This window comes from Camelus bactrianus, chromosome 10 (assembly GCF_048773025.1).
Source record: "Camelus bactrianus isolate YW-2024 breed Bactrian camel chromosome 10, ASM4877302v1, whole genome shotgun sequence".
NCBI classification, from domain to species: domain Eukaryota; kingdom Metazoa; phylum Chordata; class Mammalia; order Artiodactyla; family Camelidae; genus Camelus; species Camelus bactrianus.
In genome coordinates, this window is record NC_133548.1 from 16,834,024 (window position 1) to 16,851,265 (window position 17,242).

Sequence of the window (17,242 nt, forward strand, 5' to 3'; positions counted from 1 at the left end):
AGGGGGGGGGATTTCTGCCTACACTAATCCTCCCAGCAGCAGACATGTTAACCACAATATTTATTTTAGTAAATGTAGAGAAAGTGAAAAACATCACTTTTGCCTCTAATATTTCAAAGCCTTGGACTTGCTTTTTAAAAAATATATATGTTACTAATGCTGTACATGAAAAATCAGATGTCTCTGCTGGCGTGAGGGCCAGAACTGACAGCCCCGTTTACCAACTGAACAAACATCCCACAGAAGATTAAACATGGTTCACATTCTCCCCCAAACAACTACATCGCCAGAGCCAGAGCCCTGACCTGAAAATCACTGTTAGAAAAAAGCTGGTCCAGTCTCTAAACGTGTCAAAATTTGGGCCTCATCAGTTGCGGGCTCTCTTTCCTCCCTAGAGCCAAAATATTTCAAAAATAAACTAAACTCTTGGTCATAAAATTAACCACTATACTTTAGTAGGGTGTACCAAAAATGAAAACTGAACACCCAGCTCCAAAACCTAGGTTTGTTCTCTTGTTTTTAGTTACACCAGTATAGGGGTTTAGACCAAGGAGGAAGAAAAAGAGTTCTGCTTTCTCATAGTCTGCAGTGACACTTGCCCCAAAGAAGTGACTCAGATTCACAGTGAGTAATTCACCTTAAGCCCAGAGTGCCTAATCAAGGCTTCTAAGGAGAAGTCTCCTTTGCATTTAGCCCCAGAACTCTGCCTGTCTGGCAGGAGGCTGGGGGCGGGGGTGGGGAGCTCCCTCTGAAAGCTGGTGGCCTCGGCCTGCAGGAGCATGTGCAGCAAGGTGCAAGAGGGACCCACGGCCTTCCTTCTGAAAACACAACCCCTCCTTTCCAAATGAGGGGAGAATCAGCAAGGCAGGACCTCCAATCCACCTCACTTGGGGAAAGGCGAGGGGCCGTGAACTGGGTCTCCGACGACCCTCCCTGCACTGCTCCTTTTTGTCCCCCCCCCCCCGCTTTCCTTCCCTTCTGTCAGTCTCTTCTGCCCTCCTGCTTAGATGGTGCCTGGTGCCAACACCTTCCTTTTTCTTCTCTCCCTTTCTTTCTCCTTTACTCAGAGTCAAATAAGCAAAACAAAACAAAAATTCAGAAAACTAGATGTTGGGAGGAAAAAAACTAAGCATAAAGATAGTTAATAATAATTTTAAAAAGCTGTGTGTTTTAGGGTATAATATAGGCCTTCATTTAAAATAACTACTTTGTTTACTAAACTGTGACTCCCTCAATCTAAAAAGAAAATATTGATTCTCTCAGAGAACCAGAAGTCCCACCAAATAAGAGTTTTTAAGTGTCTCAGGAGGGCATTTAAATTCTGAGCTGCCTCGCAGACAGAAGTATGTTCTTCTCCCAGCCTAGACTATGGACCTACTACTGGGAGTTTCCAGGGTTGACTATCCTGACTTCAGTATAACCAATTAAAAGGGAACAGTCATAAAAAGTGCAGATACTACTGTCAGGCAATAAACTAGACCTTATCGGTGATAGTGGTGCACATTACAAACTTCAAACTCATTCCTTGCTCTAATCCATCAGAAACTTCCTGGCTTTAATAGGCTATAAAGGGCAGGAGCTTTGAAGTCCCTGGGATTAGGATCAGTAATAGACGGTCTGAATGAGAAACGAAATGCAGGTGGAACGCACTCTATGCGTCCTGAATTAAAAACAAATCCAATTAATCAAACAGTCCTCAACCCTAGCTGCCAGCCAACAGATTACGGGGGTGGACAAGGCAAGGAACAAAGTGATCCAGGATGAACCAGTGGGAACTCACTTTCAGGGACTGATTCAAGCCTGGGGAGGGCACGCTTTGCTGACTTTCCCCATCAGAGGTGAGGCCATCCTTTTGAAGAAGGGCACAGTATCGGAGCCGAGATAAGGAAGGAGAAAACTAATGCCTTTTAAACTGAGTTTTCATGTAAACAGATCAGCTGACATGGCTGAAGGAGGCTGAGATCTGTTTTCCCAAGGCTGATGGCCTTTGATCCTATTGATTCCTAAGCCCTCAAACACTGGTGGCTACAGAGCATGCCACGGGCTCAGAGTTAAACGGGCCACCCCAGAACAAGAATGAGACAACTGAGAAAACTGGGGTCACGCTGCCTCGGAAATGGCATTACGGTTGCCAAAGTAGGAAAATTCATTTAAAACAAGGGACGCAAATATTCTGGCCATTCAAAATTGGCCCCAAACCAGACCTTTCCTGAGCATACATCTCCCCACTCTTCTTACCTTCTGGAGGGTTTTTATTCTGATTATTCCAGACGACTAGCAGCTTGGATAGACTAGGCACCTTGGACACTTCAGTGATGACCCGGAAGAGACTCTCCACTCGGTCGTAGGTGAGGACGATGGCTGTGAAACCTTGCGACTGTGGGGGGATCAGTGGGAGGAAGAGTGGGTTGCTCACACTGCCCCACTTCTGCAACAGAACAGATTAATGTGGGTCAGAGAAGGACCTAGTAACAACGAGGCGGACCTCCTGCCCAGCATCATCTCTAAATGCGAACATGGGGGGTTTGGTGGCTTTTACCACGACCAATCCAAGAGCTAAACAACTGTTCAAATCTTCCCCTCCTCAAACTTGTACTGACTCTCTTTGATTGATTGATACTATTGAATAAGGAACAGAGAATTTCCACAGCTGAGAAGAGATTTCTAGTTAAACATGGCAGATTAAACATGTGTATTTATCTCCGTTTTCCCCCAACCCCACCTGAAGAGGCAGTTAATAGATACAAGACATAAATCAACCCGGACAATGAAATGAGAACAGAGACAGCAGCTGATGAGCAGCGTGAACATGTTTCTGAACAACTGTCAAGGCCCAGAGATGTGGGGACACAGCAGGAGAGTGAGAGTTGAAACCCAAGTATAAAAGCAGGGAGGCAACAAGGCAAACAGGTCCCAAATGTTACCCCATGAAGGCTCAGTAAGCACGCTGGGAGGGACCTTGCGAGGTAAGAAGATGGGGTTGAAAACAGGAGGATCGGTTAAAATATGTGTAAGAAGCAGTGACAGACCCAGGGCACAAGCCTTTCCTGACACCTGCCCACTCAGCCAGAAAACTATTCTCCTTCCATGCCTGAGCTAGAGAAGGGAGGTTTATTCTCTGAGGAAACTGAAACTCTAGATGTGGAAACATAGGCACAGATGAGAGGGAAATGCATTTAAAGGCTATCTTTTGAATGATGAGCTTTATGGCCTTCTTCCCCCTCCAGTTCCCAAAACACTGGCAGCCATGTGGTTCACATGCCACTCCATCATCTTCCAGTGAAGCTCCATCATCTAACAGTGAAGCCCCATCATCTTCCAGTGCAGTCCCACCATCTTCCAGTGAAGCTCCGCCATCTTACAGCGAAGCTCCATCTTACAGTAAAGTCCTCTGGACAACACACTCCCTTAAACAAAGAACTTCTGATCAGGTTTTTAGTGCTTCCCTCTTAATAATAGACAGATCCTAGAATCAGACATTTCAAGAACATCTTCAGCATGAACAAGAGAAAGCAAATGAACAAAGAGAAAAACAGGAACTCAGGAAACAGAGACAATAAAAGAAGCAGAAGGATATGAAAACATCAACAACAAATTATATCCTCAGAGAAAGAAGAATTTTTCATCCACGAAATAAGAATAAATTGCTATTTTTATTTTAAAAGATCTATCAAATAACAGGAAAGAACACTTGAAAATTAAAAATATGCTACCTTAGAATTTTTTTAAAAGGCAAGAATGAAAGATAAAGATAGCATATTCTAGTCCAGTGAACCAAGAGAGATGAAAAACAGGACAGAAAAGATGAGAAAATCCAGGAGGTCCAACATCCATCTAATAGGTGGCTCCTGAAAAAGAAAACATAGAACATGAAAGAAACAAAACTACCAAAGAAATTAAGTGTTCAGAACAGAATATATGAGATGCAAATTTTTAGACTCAAAGGGCCAAATACATATCAGTACATTGAATTTTTAAAAGATTTTTAAAAATTAAACAATAAAAAAAAATGAAACAAAAACCACAGCAAAGCACATCACTTCTGAACACTGGGAAAAAAGAGTGAGAGTAAATAAAATATGTGGATCTAGGTGATGGGCATGTGAGTTCACTGTATAATTCTCACAACTTCTCTATAAGTTTAAATTTTTTCAAAATAAAGTTTAAAAAGTAATCAAGAAAATTTAATGTCTTTGCTACCTTTAAAATATCAAGTAATTTTCAATGCAGCAATGTAAGCAAAAATATTTTTGTACCGAGAACAGGCAAAGACTGTTAAAACATTCTTCTATTTTTAATCAGCTTTATTGAGATATAATTCCTATACTATACAATGTACATAAAGTATATAATGACTTGGGGTATATTCTGTTGTTAAATTTTAAAAACTGTGGTAACACATAATGTGAAATTTGCCATTTTAACTATCTTTAAGTGTACAATTCAGGGGCATTAATTACATTTACACTCATATGTTATTGTGCGAAAAGCCCAGCACCTAACTCCATCTCTGCCAGAAGGAGGCTGAATATGAAATGTCCTGTCTGTTATTCTGGCTGCTGATACTCCCTAGAGTCTTTCATCCTCTGGGATTTCCAAGGTTCCCCTCCACCCGTATCAACCTTATCTGTATCACTGATGGACACCCATCGCCACATGATGACAACAGCTGTTTGCCAGATGTAACAGTGTGGGACAGGAAATGTACACAAACACATGGAATACACATGGGGTGGGAACTTATGGGATTCCTGGAGTTCTCATGTAATCAGGATATTAAAGCCAAAATGTCCACAACAGGCCATAATTAGATTTCACAATCAAGAGACACAATAGGAAAGGCTATTTTCTTAATGCTGACTTTCTGTTTCCATGACATCACGCTTTGGCATTAAACTGTCGTCTTAGGAAGGTGCCTGAATTTTCGTATTTGTACCTTAGCAGCTGATGACCTTTGTAGGAACACCTTTTTGTTTCCTACTCCAATCTTACTCTTCACAGCTTCTTGACTTATGTGGAAACTGAAGTCAGGAAGTAGCCCTGTGCTTAAGTCACAATAATCCCCAAGGTTCATGGTCTCCCTGCCACCACCACCCAACCCACTCCTCTACTCCTTCCGACACAATACCCTTATGCTTGAAAACCACCATTTTAAATAGAAAAGAAACAACAAAAAAAGATTCTTTAAAAGAAGTGTGCAAGATAATTGAATGTGTGATGTTGAAATAATCAAAAGATTTATGAGTACTTACTAAGTGTTAGGCACTGTGTTTTACATATATTATCTCATTTGAGCCTCGTGACAACCCCAAGACAGCTAGCTATTCTTCTCATTTTACAGATGATGAAACTACAGGATTAGAAACAGTGAATGGTGTCTAATCATTTACTTTTCCAGTCCAGAAAGGAGGGAAGAAATAGTGAATGATGTTCAAGGTTATATAACCTGTGAGTGACAGAGGTGGGAAAGAGCCCAGGCCTTCAGACTCCAGAACCCCAGGGTGGTGGTGGTTCGTGGCCCCTCCTCATGCCCTCCTACTCAGAGTCCGGGGTAAGCATCACCATTTTATAGTCTCTAGAAACTGGGACTATGGGAAACTCCCAGTTTACTGATTCTAGCTCTTCCCTGAGACAAAAATGCTGAAGATTTTCTTTATCTTTGATAATCAAATCTGGGCAAGTAAGAGCCCACCCCAAAACTATGATTTCAGAGAATACATGGAATAAAAACACACCAAATATATAACACTGACACAAAGGGAGCACATAAATTTAAAAAGGTAAATACACCTCGAACACAGAAGGAAAAACTATTAAACCTCCAACAAAATAAGGTCTGTTCTTCGGGAGAAGTGGGGAATGCCAGCAGAGTTGCACGCCTCTACGGCATTAAAAGGAGAGGAAAATTCCCTGAGAGATGCAAAGTTTGGTTTCAGAAGATGAATCCCTTGGAACCTAAACCGAGGCACCCCTGAAAGGCATCACAGCTCCGATTTCACAGCGCTGCCAGGGAGAAGGAACGGAGTCCCTGGCAAGACAACAGATCTGGTCTCATCCCACATGCCAGCTCCATTCGGGAAGTGGATGGTGATGGGACAGGGGAGGAGACGGAGGAACGGCTGGGTGGGAAGCGGGCAGTAACTAGACTCGCTGTTCAATTTTTCCACTCTACTCACTTGCATACCAAATCGGGCTTGGAGACCGGAGAAGCAGAAAAGGCAGCATACAGGGAGACAGGACATGTAACAGGGCGTAACGAGCTCCAAAACCTTGTCAGTGCTTTCCCATAAAATACAGACGTTGAGATGAACACGAAGGCAACACGGGGGCTGCTGAGCATATACTTACTGTGTTACAAGCTTGACATTTTACTGTAGGATATACCACCAGGATTGATGTGAATGACTGCGAAAAGTGAGTCAGCATGTTTGGGGTCAGTTTTGAAATCACACATCCTTAACCTGAACCCAGGTTCTTTCACTTACCAGCCGTCAGCTGTGTGACCTGGGCAAACCGCTTAACCTCTCTGGCACTACCGTTTCTGTATCTATAAGATCACGACACTACTACTACTTTTCTAGGCAGTATTACTTACTACAATAATTACTTAACTATTAACATTGCACTTACTATTCCTTAACAATCTAGAGGCTGTGAATGAAAGTAAATAAGTAAGATATGCAAGTGCCTGACAGGTACAAACATTTGATCAATCGTAGCCAACAGATGATCCTGTGGGAACAGCAATTTCTCCGGGATTTACTTTCTGAGGGTCTCAAAAGTGGGGTGTGAGTAGGCTCAGCAATCGTGAAGTATCTCCTAGCATCAAGATTTTAAATTGAAATTATTTTCCTCTCTGCCTTTACCTTATCATGCCTTGAGGTCCTGGTTTACCTGGATTCTCTACCTCTGCTTCTTCCTCTGCAAATACACCGGTTTTCTTTTCAGGCTTTTCTCTTTTCCTTCCTACTCCTTATGTTAATTATCACGAAAGCTCCATGAAGTCAGGAGCCACAGCTGTTGTTAACGCCCAGTCCCCAGCACGGGGCTTGGTGCTGCTCAACAAAACTTGTTCAGAAATGAGCACATTAAACCCAAACGGTCCGGGTCCCGTTCCTCCCGTTCTCTTTGTGTGCCAGTGTGAACAGTTAATGCGCACTCAAATGAGCGACATCAGGAGCTCTGAAATGATTTTCAACTGCGTTCATTCATTTTAAAGTACTTACTAACACTCCTAGTGTGCTAAGGAAGTAGTCTGAAGAAGTGTAGGGTTAGGATATTTAACTCGGAGTTTGAATTGGGGTGCTGCCATTCCATTTACTAGTTTTGTGGTGTGTGAGGCTCCTTCCGTGGGTATGAGAGTCCTCACCTATGAAATGGAGGCATGGTGGTGCCCACCTCCTAGGGTGATGACGATGAAATGAGATTATGCACACAAGCCCCTAGCAGAGGGCTCAACACAGGCCTCCATGAACGGTAGTTTAAAGCAGACACAAAAAAACTTTTGGCTCGCTCCAATTCATATTCTTGTCTGCTAAAACAGTGGCATTAGCAGCTCAGCAATCATTCCCACCAGTATGATTTCTGGTGCTCGCTCATTCAGCCAACATCTGAGCACAAACCACAAGCCTAGAACAGTGGTAAAGATGCCAAGACACACAAATTCCTTCCCCTCAAAATGCTCATCATCTGGTAGAGAAGACAGCTAGGTAAAAAGATACATTGTAATGCAAATAACAAGGACTAAAACAAGGTCCCAAAGTCCAGTGGGCACATGAAGGTCCACAGTGTCACCTGCATCTCCCTGGAGGAGGTGAGGAGGGACCCTCGAGCAGTCTTCGAGGCTGAGTGGGAGGCCACTGGCCAAAGAAGCCAAAGGGCAAACTGAGCAGCACGTGCTACAGGGACAGAGCCCCCCGGGGCTCAGGGCTGGGGGCGGAAGGAAGGAGAGTAGAGATGGGGAAGCTCAGAGTCAGGCGGGTTAAAGCCACGTCATGAAAAGCCCGTATGACAAAAGTTTCTCGGGGAGTCTTGTGATTAATTTTTGCTGATTTCTTTTGAAACTTTCTTTTGCTGAGTATTGCTTTACTGATGCATTAACGTGGCTACCCTGATGCTCTATTCAGGAGGTCAGAAACGGGAAATGCTGACCTGCCGCCGGGCCTCTGTGCCGTCTGCCTTCCCTCCCCAGACATGAGCCCACGTCCCTGTGGAGCCCATGACAGCGTGGAGAAGGCAGCCTTCGCCGGGGTGTGTGCCTTCCCGCAGACGCTCCACTCCACTGGGGTAAGGTCAACAAACCAACCCCCAGAGAAAAACACTGATTGGGGGACATTTCAAAAACGGCATTTAGTCACCTCTGAAATGCCTCTAAGAACTGACCCCCTGCTGGCTGACCAAAGAGTGTCTACAGTCTGCGACCTCCTGACCTCACTTTCTGCAGGAAATCAAGTGAATTTAAACCTCCATAATTTACTCAAGGCTCTGACTTCTGCCAGGGAAAAGGCAAACAACGCTGGCAATTAAATCCGTTGCCTGATTAAATCTCCATCATGGCAAAACAGGCCATGAAACCAGGCACCCGGCAACAGGGACTCGCAGAAAAGACGAAGCCCAGCTACTGTGGCTGCACCTTGGGCACCTCGGCTCTCAGCGCACCTTTCAGGTACACTCAGAAGAGCTGCTCGCTGGAGGTGGGAGGAGATACCGAGAGGAGAGTGTGCATCAGCACTGAGCCCAAATGCCTCATTCATCCCACATCCACGCTTCTGCTTCGCTCCTCACTCCTACAGCAAATATCTACTATGGAAGCTGCAACGAGAAATCTGCCAGAGCCACGGCAGCTGTCCCATCATCACGCCCGCTTTCCAGAAGTTCTTTCACATCACTTCGCTTATTCTGGGAAGCCCTGGCAAATGAACTAGTAGTGAACAGACCAGCAAGAGGGAGCTGTGGGTTCAGGGGTCAGGGTTCCCCGAAGGAGAGGCCCTGGGAGACCAGGCTGAAAGTGAACCGCCAGTTCAAAGGGGTCTTCTCCTTCAGGAAAGGGATTCGAACTCAACTAACTCGGCATACCTTTGGCAATCTCACACAGAGGAAGTTGTCTGGGCCCTTCCTGCAGTCCCATTTTGCTTCCTGCGTGAGTCCTATATGAGCCAAGCTGAAACCATTCCGGCCAAGGTTACTCACCATACAGAAAGCGGAGGAAGCCAGGAAGTACACGACCTTTGCTAAACATTCTGAAATGTTCTTGCTGGAACTACTTGAGGATTAGAAAATCAACCTCGAGGAAAACCACATTCCATTCCAACTGCAGGACTCTTTCAACCTAAACCAACCAAATTCCAGACAGGAGAAATCAAGCTCAAAGCAGCATGATTCAAAATTTAATCCCTATTACTCACCATATCAGAGATTTTTTTAAAGATGTCACTGTGTATAACTTCATGTGACAAGAAGAGAACTAAGCAGATATTTGAGTCAACCCATGTTTGATTTAAATGAAGGTATTTTGCCTGAGCAGAAAAGTGAGACGTCAGAGGAGAGAGGAAAAGAGGAGAGGACAGGCTTGTTACACAGAAGCTTTTGAGCCCCTGGTTACGAGTAGCCTCACCTATCCCTACCTTGACAGAAAGGGCAGTTTTCTTGGTTGTTTTGAAGTTATCAACCCTTACATCAATGTGGTTTCAATTATGAATTACCAGACTAAAAGGGGGAGGGGAAAGCTTTGATTTATTCTTTTTTGCTCCAATTATGCATGATGTGTTTCCACTGAAGACTTTGAAAAGTATTTCATCATGCCTCTCATCCTGAAGTGGTCAAAGGGCAAAACCAAACGGCGTTAACCCTTTCATTCTTCCTCTGGGTTCAGACAGACTCCCTATCAATGGATAGAGGGCAAGGCCTTTGAAGCTGAGAGAACCATGAAAGGGTTAAGCATTAGCATCATATTACTAACGTGCACAAGGGTGGTGTCCCCTGTCCAAAATGGTGAGATGATATTTATGTTAATGGCTGCTGGGAGATCTGAAAGGAGCAATCAGTAATGTGGCCCATGTTGCCTTAACCATTAAACCTCTCTAGCTTCACTTTGCAGCCCAACACTCCACTGGGCGTGCACTGACTTGGGAAACCGGAGAATTAGAGAGACCTAAGGATGTCCCCCAGCAGGCTCTCTTACATTGAAAGAGAAGAGATTCGGGGACAAGCCTGAAGTCTACTTGCTGCATTATGTCTTTCATTCATCCATCTATAAAAAATAACTGAAAAACACTGGATAACATTGATGGCTAAATCTCACTGACTTTACATTAAACAGACAGATGGAAGATGAGGAAAATCAAAGGCTAGAAATCCTCTTAGTGCTACAGACTTAACTAAGGAAGATAGCAAATTATTAACTTAAAATTCCTACAATGTACTTTCAATAATTTGTTCATAAATAAGTTTTCCATATGGTGGCGTTGGAATCAGTCTAACCACATTTAGATGGACTGGAGGAACAGGTACTGTAACTCGTACGTCCAAAGAAACTGAGCCACAAAGACCAACTCAGAAAGCCAAATATTTTCACTGTTGGTCTCTGTCTTTTTCCTCTGGATGGACTGAAGATCTTCTTTTCCTTTGGTGCACTGCAGTTTCATTATGACTCTCCTGCTGTGGTTTGCTGGTCTTCCTGGATCTGAGGTCTGGTGTCAGTTGATAATTCTGGAAAATTCTCCACTATTATTCTTTCAAAAGGGCCTCTTTCCATTCTCTCTTTCTCCTCCTTCTGGAACTCTGATTAGACATATGCTGGACCTTGTTCCTCAGTTCTCCACATCACTTCACTGCTCTTTCATATTTTCCATCTCCTTGACCCTTTGGGCTATATCCGGAATAATTTATTTGAATCTAATAATCTAACCTAATCTAATAATCTGAAGTCCTTGCAGCTGTGTTTCTGCTGGTTCTCACTCATGATACTGCCTTATTTCTTTACAGGTTTGTGGTTTTTAACTGTCAGCTGCTCATTTTCCATAGACATTTTATTCGTAAGAATTATTTGAGACATAGATTGAAGATGAGTTCCTCCAGAGAGAATCTCTGTCTACTTCTGCTGGTCCCTATGAACTCAGGGCCACTTTCAATGAAATTCTCCTCTTAAGGTTTATTCAGACCACACTTGTAGTCCGAACTTACACCACAAACCATGTGAAGGTGGCTTATGCATGCAATTCTCAACAACCAGGGTGAATATAGACTTCTTCTTCTTTACCCTCTCACTGAAGATGCTGTCATTTACTCCCCTGGCTTCATCCAGGAAGCTCTTGATATATTCTCCAACTTGCACAGGCCACAGGCTTTCAATCCAGCTCCCCTGTCCCCTACTTTAGACAATTACCAGGTAGGAGGCTCCAGGTCACCAGTCCCTGCAAAATCTCTGTAGCAAAAGCCAGCTTTGGCCACCACTTACCTCCCAGGGCACCTAGTTTCACTTTGTTTAAGGTCAACAAATATCTTACTTTCATGCCAGCTTAGCAATAGGCTTTGTAATAGTTCATTCAGTATTTCAGTTGGGAAGGTCATATTTAATCCAGCATAAAGCCAGTGACAGAACCCTTTCTATATTTACACTGTCAATCTAATTATGTGCTATTGTACTTCCTATTTAATTTGGGGGTCGTCTGTGTGCAAGATAAAAACAATTACTGTGAAATATGGCAGTGTATTACAACAGAGGGAATGATGGACTGAGAATCTGCAATAGACAGGCCATCACACTTCTGCAGATCCCCATTTCCTCATTTATAAACTAGGGTGATGGGCAGGTAGATCTTAAAAATAAGTAAGACTCTTTCTTCATCTGTAAGAATGGAGCCAACAGAATATTACTCCTGGGTTGTAAGGATTAAATGACAGAAAATACACAACAGAACCTATCTGGGTACAAAAAACTACCCTCTGTAAACTTAAATTTTCCCCTCTAGGGTCCCATCTAACTCTAGGATACACGTTTCCACGTGATAAAGCTTTACACTAGCAGCCTTACACTAACACCGCTTTACTTTTTAGAGTGCCACACCACTTACAAAATGCTTCCACATATATTATTTCATTAATATTTCAGAATAATCCGATGAGATAAGCAATATCCCCATTTTACAGATAAGGATAATAAATTTCAAGGGGATAAGAAAGCAAAATGTCAAGCTAATAAATGGTCTTGAACTCAGGTTGGATTCTAAAATGTCCTTTCCAGTGGCCTTGATTAGTAATTGGCAATCAGTCGCTAACTGCACTGTTCTTCTGACGCTATCATTATCCCTAAACCCAGTCCTGCAGATGAGCAAATTCCTGCAAAGAGAGATTCAGTAAGTAACCTCAAGTTACTCGGATCATCACCAGGAAAGAAGGGATTAAAACGTGCAGTTCAGGAATTTTTGAGCTATAGTTAGCTTACTGAAGGCTCACAGGTTAAACCCATCTGAATGCCTCTCTGAAAATTCCAGCTACTATCTGAGTTTTAGCTACTTAACTTTCTTCTTTATACAGCAGTGAAATTCACATTTGGCTAGATGCCCGCCCGCCCGTCTATAACAGCCAAACTACTGTCAAGAAGAGCAGGATGGGTTGCCACTGATTGCTTTTCAGGTAGTGGAGGAAAAAGTTGACATTTCATCCTCCTCCTGCTTGGAAAGGAAGCCAATCATTTATAAGAGCCCTCAGTCTGGCTGCGGCTTCCATCAGTGGGATGGACAGAAGCCAGTTAAATGGCTCAACATAAGCCATATTAAAAGAACTTGGAATGAGGAAAGCACAGGTTCCATATGATGATGTTTTTAATAATTCATGAGTTATATCAGTCTGCAAGTAATAAATCTCACTAAATATATCTATGGTAAGATGGTTTAAGGCACTGTCTAATCAATTAAATGGTGAATACAATAAAGTAGGGGCAAATGTAATATATAACATCATTGATTTTATCGGTTCATAATTTTATTATGTTAAAAGTAACAGTTTATCTGTTTAATAGCAAAAGATCGGATTATTCTTAGACACGGTCTTTAAACACACACTTCTCATCCCTGGATCTGTTACTTAATACTGAAAACAGTTAAAAGAAGTGCTTCAAAGAAAAGACTAGTAACTTACCTGATTCAAACGAACAAGACTGATCTATAATCCAGTGTTCAAGAATGTTCATGGTGAGAACCTACTACTTCTCATGAGAGGTGAAACAAATCCACAATTTCCTCTGACTATCCCACACCTGAAATACTCAGTTTGGAAAAGAGGCTCATTCTCCGGCTGGGCATAAAAATGTTTGCTGGCGGCCTACTGAGTGTATTTTAGAGGTCCACTATGGTGTGGAGGAAGACTTCACTAGCGTGGTAAACAGAGACTCTTGGGAAAAATTAAGTTAAGCTGTGGCATCCAAGCTCAAAGCACCAACACACTTATGACCAAGAAGCCAAACCTTACGTATAGTTTTGAGCTGACGGGAGTGTAACACCACCATTAAAGTTGACACAAAGTGGGGAGAACAACCCCTAAAATGTAGTCATTTCTTAATTCTTAGTTTCTCTGGAATTCCAGTAAGGTATGTGTTTTGTCTGCTATGTTTTATCTCTGCTTCCTCGTGGGGGGAAAAAAGGAGGTGGAGGGGGTGACGCATGAACCTGCAGGGCTAAAAGAACAGGCAAGGAGACAACAGTGAACAAGAGTTCAATACATGTGGGGAGGTGAACCGGATGGAGTCTCTTGCTAGACGACACAAAGAAGTGTGGGATAAAATACAACGAAAAATCTTTTTAAATATTCAGGGAATGGGAAGTTGCCAGGGACCAGAAATGGAGAGAAAATGGCAAGTGCGTGCTGAGGGCACAGGAGCTGGCTGGCACTGCAGTTCTTCAGTGGGGTGGAGGCTGTTGCTGGGCTTAGCGATGCAGAGGCTGGGGCTTCCACATACCTGTTGGAAGAGGGACGTGGTGCTGGGCACAGAAGTCAGGGAGCTAGCAGTGAGACTTACACATACTCCAGAATCCTTACCAGCTGCACAGTCAGCAAATAGGTGGTCCAGAAAGTCACCCTCTCATATGTGGAGACAACAGAAAAACATTTATCTTTTTCAGCCTGAGTTTGGGCTGGGGGTGCTTTCAACAGAGGCTACCCCTCAGAGAGGTTTGGTGTGTTTTTTTACTTTTTTGCTTTTTACTGAAAGATCGCCAGTTTACAATGTTGCGTCAGTTTCTGGTGTACAGCATAATGTTTCAATCACACATATACATACATATATTCCTTTCCATATTCTTCCCCACTATAGGTTACCATAGGATACTGAATATAGTTCCCTGTGCTACACAGTATAAACTTGTCTATCTAGCCCACACACAGTAGTCAGCATCTGCAAATCTTGAACCCCCAGTCTATCCCTTCCCACCCGCTTTCCCCCCTGGTAACCATGAGGTTTGGTGTTTAAATGGACTCTCCTTATACAGTATGGAAACCTCCCACTGAAAAATTAATGTTAAAAAGTGATTTATATCTGCGATACTTCTAGAACACATGGCAGAAGCAAAAAAACAAGAATAAACTCTCTGGAGAAATCCCCCCTTACCCTAGGAGGCAAAGATTTCCACAGAAAACCTTACTGAAGATGAACTCACATTCCAAAACTATAAAACACATAAGGAAACAATGTAACAAGAGCAACAGGTAGTAGATAAATGATAAGATCACTGCAAAATTGGATAATTGGAGAATATAAAGTACATCCTCGAATAAAGATATAAAAGAATGAAGTGAAAACATAAGGGAAAAAAAAAACACTTAAAAAAAAAAAAGACCAGGAAGACAGATTTGAAAAATAATTAAGAAATCTAACCAAGGAGGTGAAAGAATTATACACAGAAAACTATAAACCATTGATGAAGGAAATTAAAGAAGACTTTAAAAAATGGAAAGCTATCCCATGTTCTTGGATTGGAAGAATCCATATTGTTAAAATGGTCACACTGCCCAAGGCAATCTACAGATTTAATACAGTCCCTATCAAATTACCCAGGACATATTTCACAGAACTAGAACAAATCATAATAAAATTTATATGGAACCATCAAAGACCTAGAATTGCCAAAGCTTTACTGAAGAGAAAGAAAGAGGCTGGAGGAATAACTCTCCCAGACTTCAGACAATACTACAGAGCTACAGTCATCAAGACAGCATGGTATTGGTACAAAAACAGACATATAGACCAATGGAACAGACTAGAGAGCCCAGAAATGAACCCACAAACTTTTGGTCAACTAATCTTCGACAAAGGAAGCAAGAATATACGATGGAATAAAGACAGTCTCTTCAGCAAATGGTGTTGGGAAAACTGGACAGCAGCATGTAAATCAATGAAGCTAGAGCACTCCCTTGCACCATACACAAAAATCAACTCAAAATGGATCAAAGACTTAAACATAAGACAAGATACAATAAACCTCCTAGAGGAAAATATAGGCAAAACATTATCTGACATACATCTCAAAAATGTTCTCCTAGAACAGTCTACTCAAGCAATAGAAATACAAGCAAGAATAAACAAATGGGACCTAATGAAACTTACAAGCTTCTGCACAGCAAAGGAAACCATAAGCAAAACAAAAAGACAACCTACGGGATGGGAAAAAATTTTTGCAAATGAAACTGACAAACACTTGATCTCCAGAATACATAAGCAGCTCATATGACTCAATAAGAAAAAAATAAACAACCCAATCCAAAAATGGGCAGAAGATCTAAACAAGCAATTCTCCAAGGAAGACAAACAAATGATCAATAAGCACATGAAAAAATGCTCAATATCACTAATTATCAGAGAAATGCAAATCAAAACTACAATGAGGTATCACCTCACACCAGTCAGAATGGCCATCATTCAAAAATCCACAAATGACAAATACTGGAGAGGCTGTGGAGAAAAGGGAACCCTCCTTCACTGCTGGTGGGAATGCAGTTTGGTACAGCCACTGTGGAAAACAGTATGGAGATTCCTCAAAAGACTAGGGATAGACTTACCACATGACCCAGGAATCCCACTCCTGGGCATATATCCAGAAGGAACCCTACTTCAAAAAGACACCTGCACCCCAATGTTCGTAGCAGCACTATTTACAATAGCCAAGACATGGAAGCAGCCTAGATGTCCATCAACAGATGACTGAAAAAAGAAGATGTGGTATACTTATACAATGGAATACTATTCAGCCACAAAAACCAACAACATAACACCATTTGCAGCAACATGGATGCTCCTGGAGAATGTCATTCTAAGTGAAGTAAGCCAGAAAGAGAAAGAAAAATACCATATGCGATCACTCTCATATGTGGAATCTAAAAAAAAAAAAAAAACAAACAAAGCATAAATACAAAACAGAAATAGACTCACAGACATAGAATACAAACTTGTGGTTGCCAAGGGGGCAGGAGGTGGGAAGAGATAGACTGGGATTTCAAAATTGTAGACTAGATAAACAAGATTATACTGTATAGTACAGGGAAATATATATAAGATCTTATGGTAGCTCACAGAGAAAAAAATATGACAATGAATATATATGTGTTCATGTATAACTGAAAAATTGTGCTCTACACTGGAATTTGACACAACATTGTAAAATGATTATAAATCAATAAAAAATGTTTAAAAAAAAAAAAAGAACAAAACAGACATGAAAAAATTATCCAGCATGCAGCAGAAAGAGATAAAAATGTGGAAAACATGAGGTGAAAAACCTTAAACCTGAGAGACAAAACAGAATGAAAGAAGTCTAACTTGTATTTAATAGGATAGCAAGAGGAAAGATTAGTGAGAATGACAGATACGTAATATTCAAAGAGAAATGACTGAGAATTTTTGAACACTGATTAAAGACATGAACCTTAAGGTTAAAGAAGAAAAATCACTCTCCAAGGCAGACAGAAAATGGGACTTACAAAATCACCATTTGGCAACCATTGTAACAACTGATTTAGGTAAGAAATCATCAGTGGATGCTAAAACTAGTGGGTGAAAGTTTGAGGAGTAACAGGGTATTTACACAGTCTCAAAGCATTTCCCGCAAGACACGTTAAAAGAAAAGTCAGTTCACATTGGAGAAATCCAGCAGAAACCTGTGACTGAACTTATCATCACCACTAATGGGACACACTGACATCATGTGTCCTCCACATGATACACTGAGAACCAACATTAGTTTTGTGATATTCC

The 17,242-nt window shown here is 42.0% G+C and overlaps 1 protein-coding gene across 2 annotated transcripts in view; it reads right to left on the reverse strand.

Moving 5' to 3' along the window:
* The window catches only part of EXT2 (exostosin glycosyltransferase 2), a 137,614-nt gene that overhangs the window by 40,374 nt on the left and 79,998 nt on the right, over positions 1–17,242 (reverse strand). For both annotated transcript variants that reach the window (XM_074372142.1, XM_074372143.1), the window contains exon 9: positions 2,239–2,428. In XM_074372142.1, the coding sequence (XP_074228243.1) occupies positions 2,239–2,428 (190 nt within the window). The remainder of the gene's footprint in view (positions 1–2,238; positions 2,429–17,242) is intronic.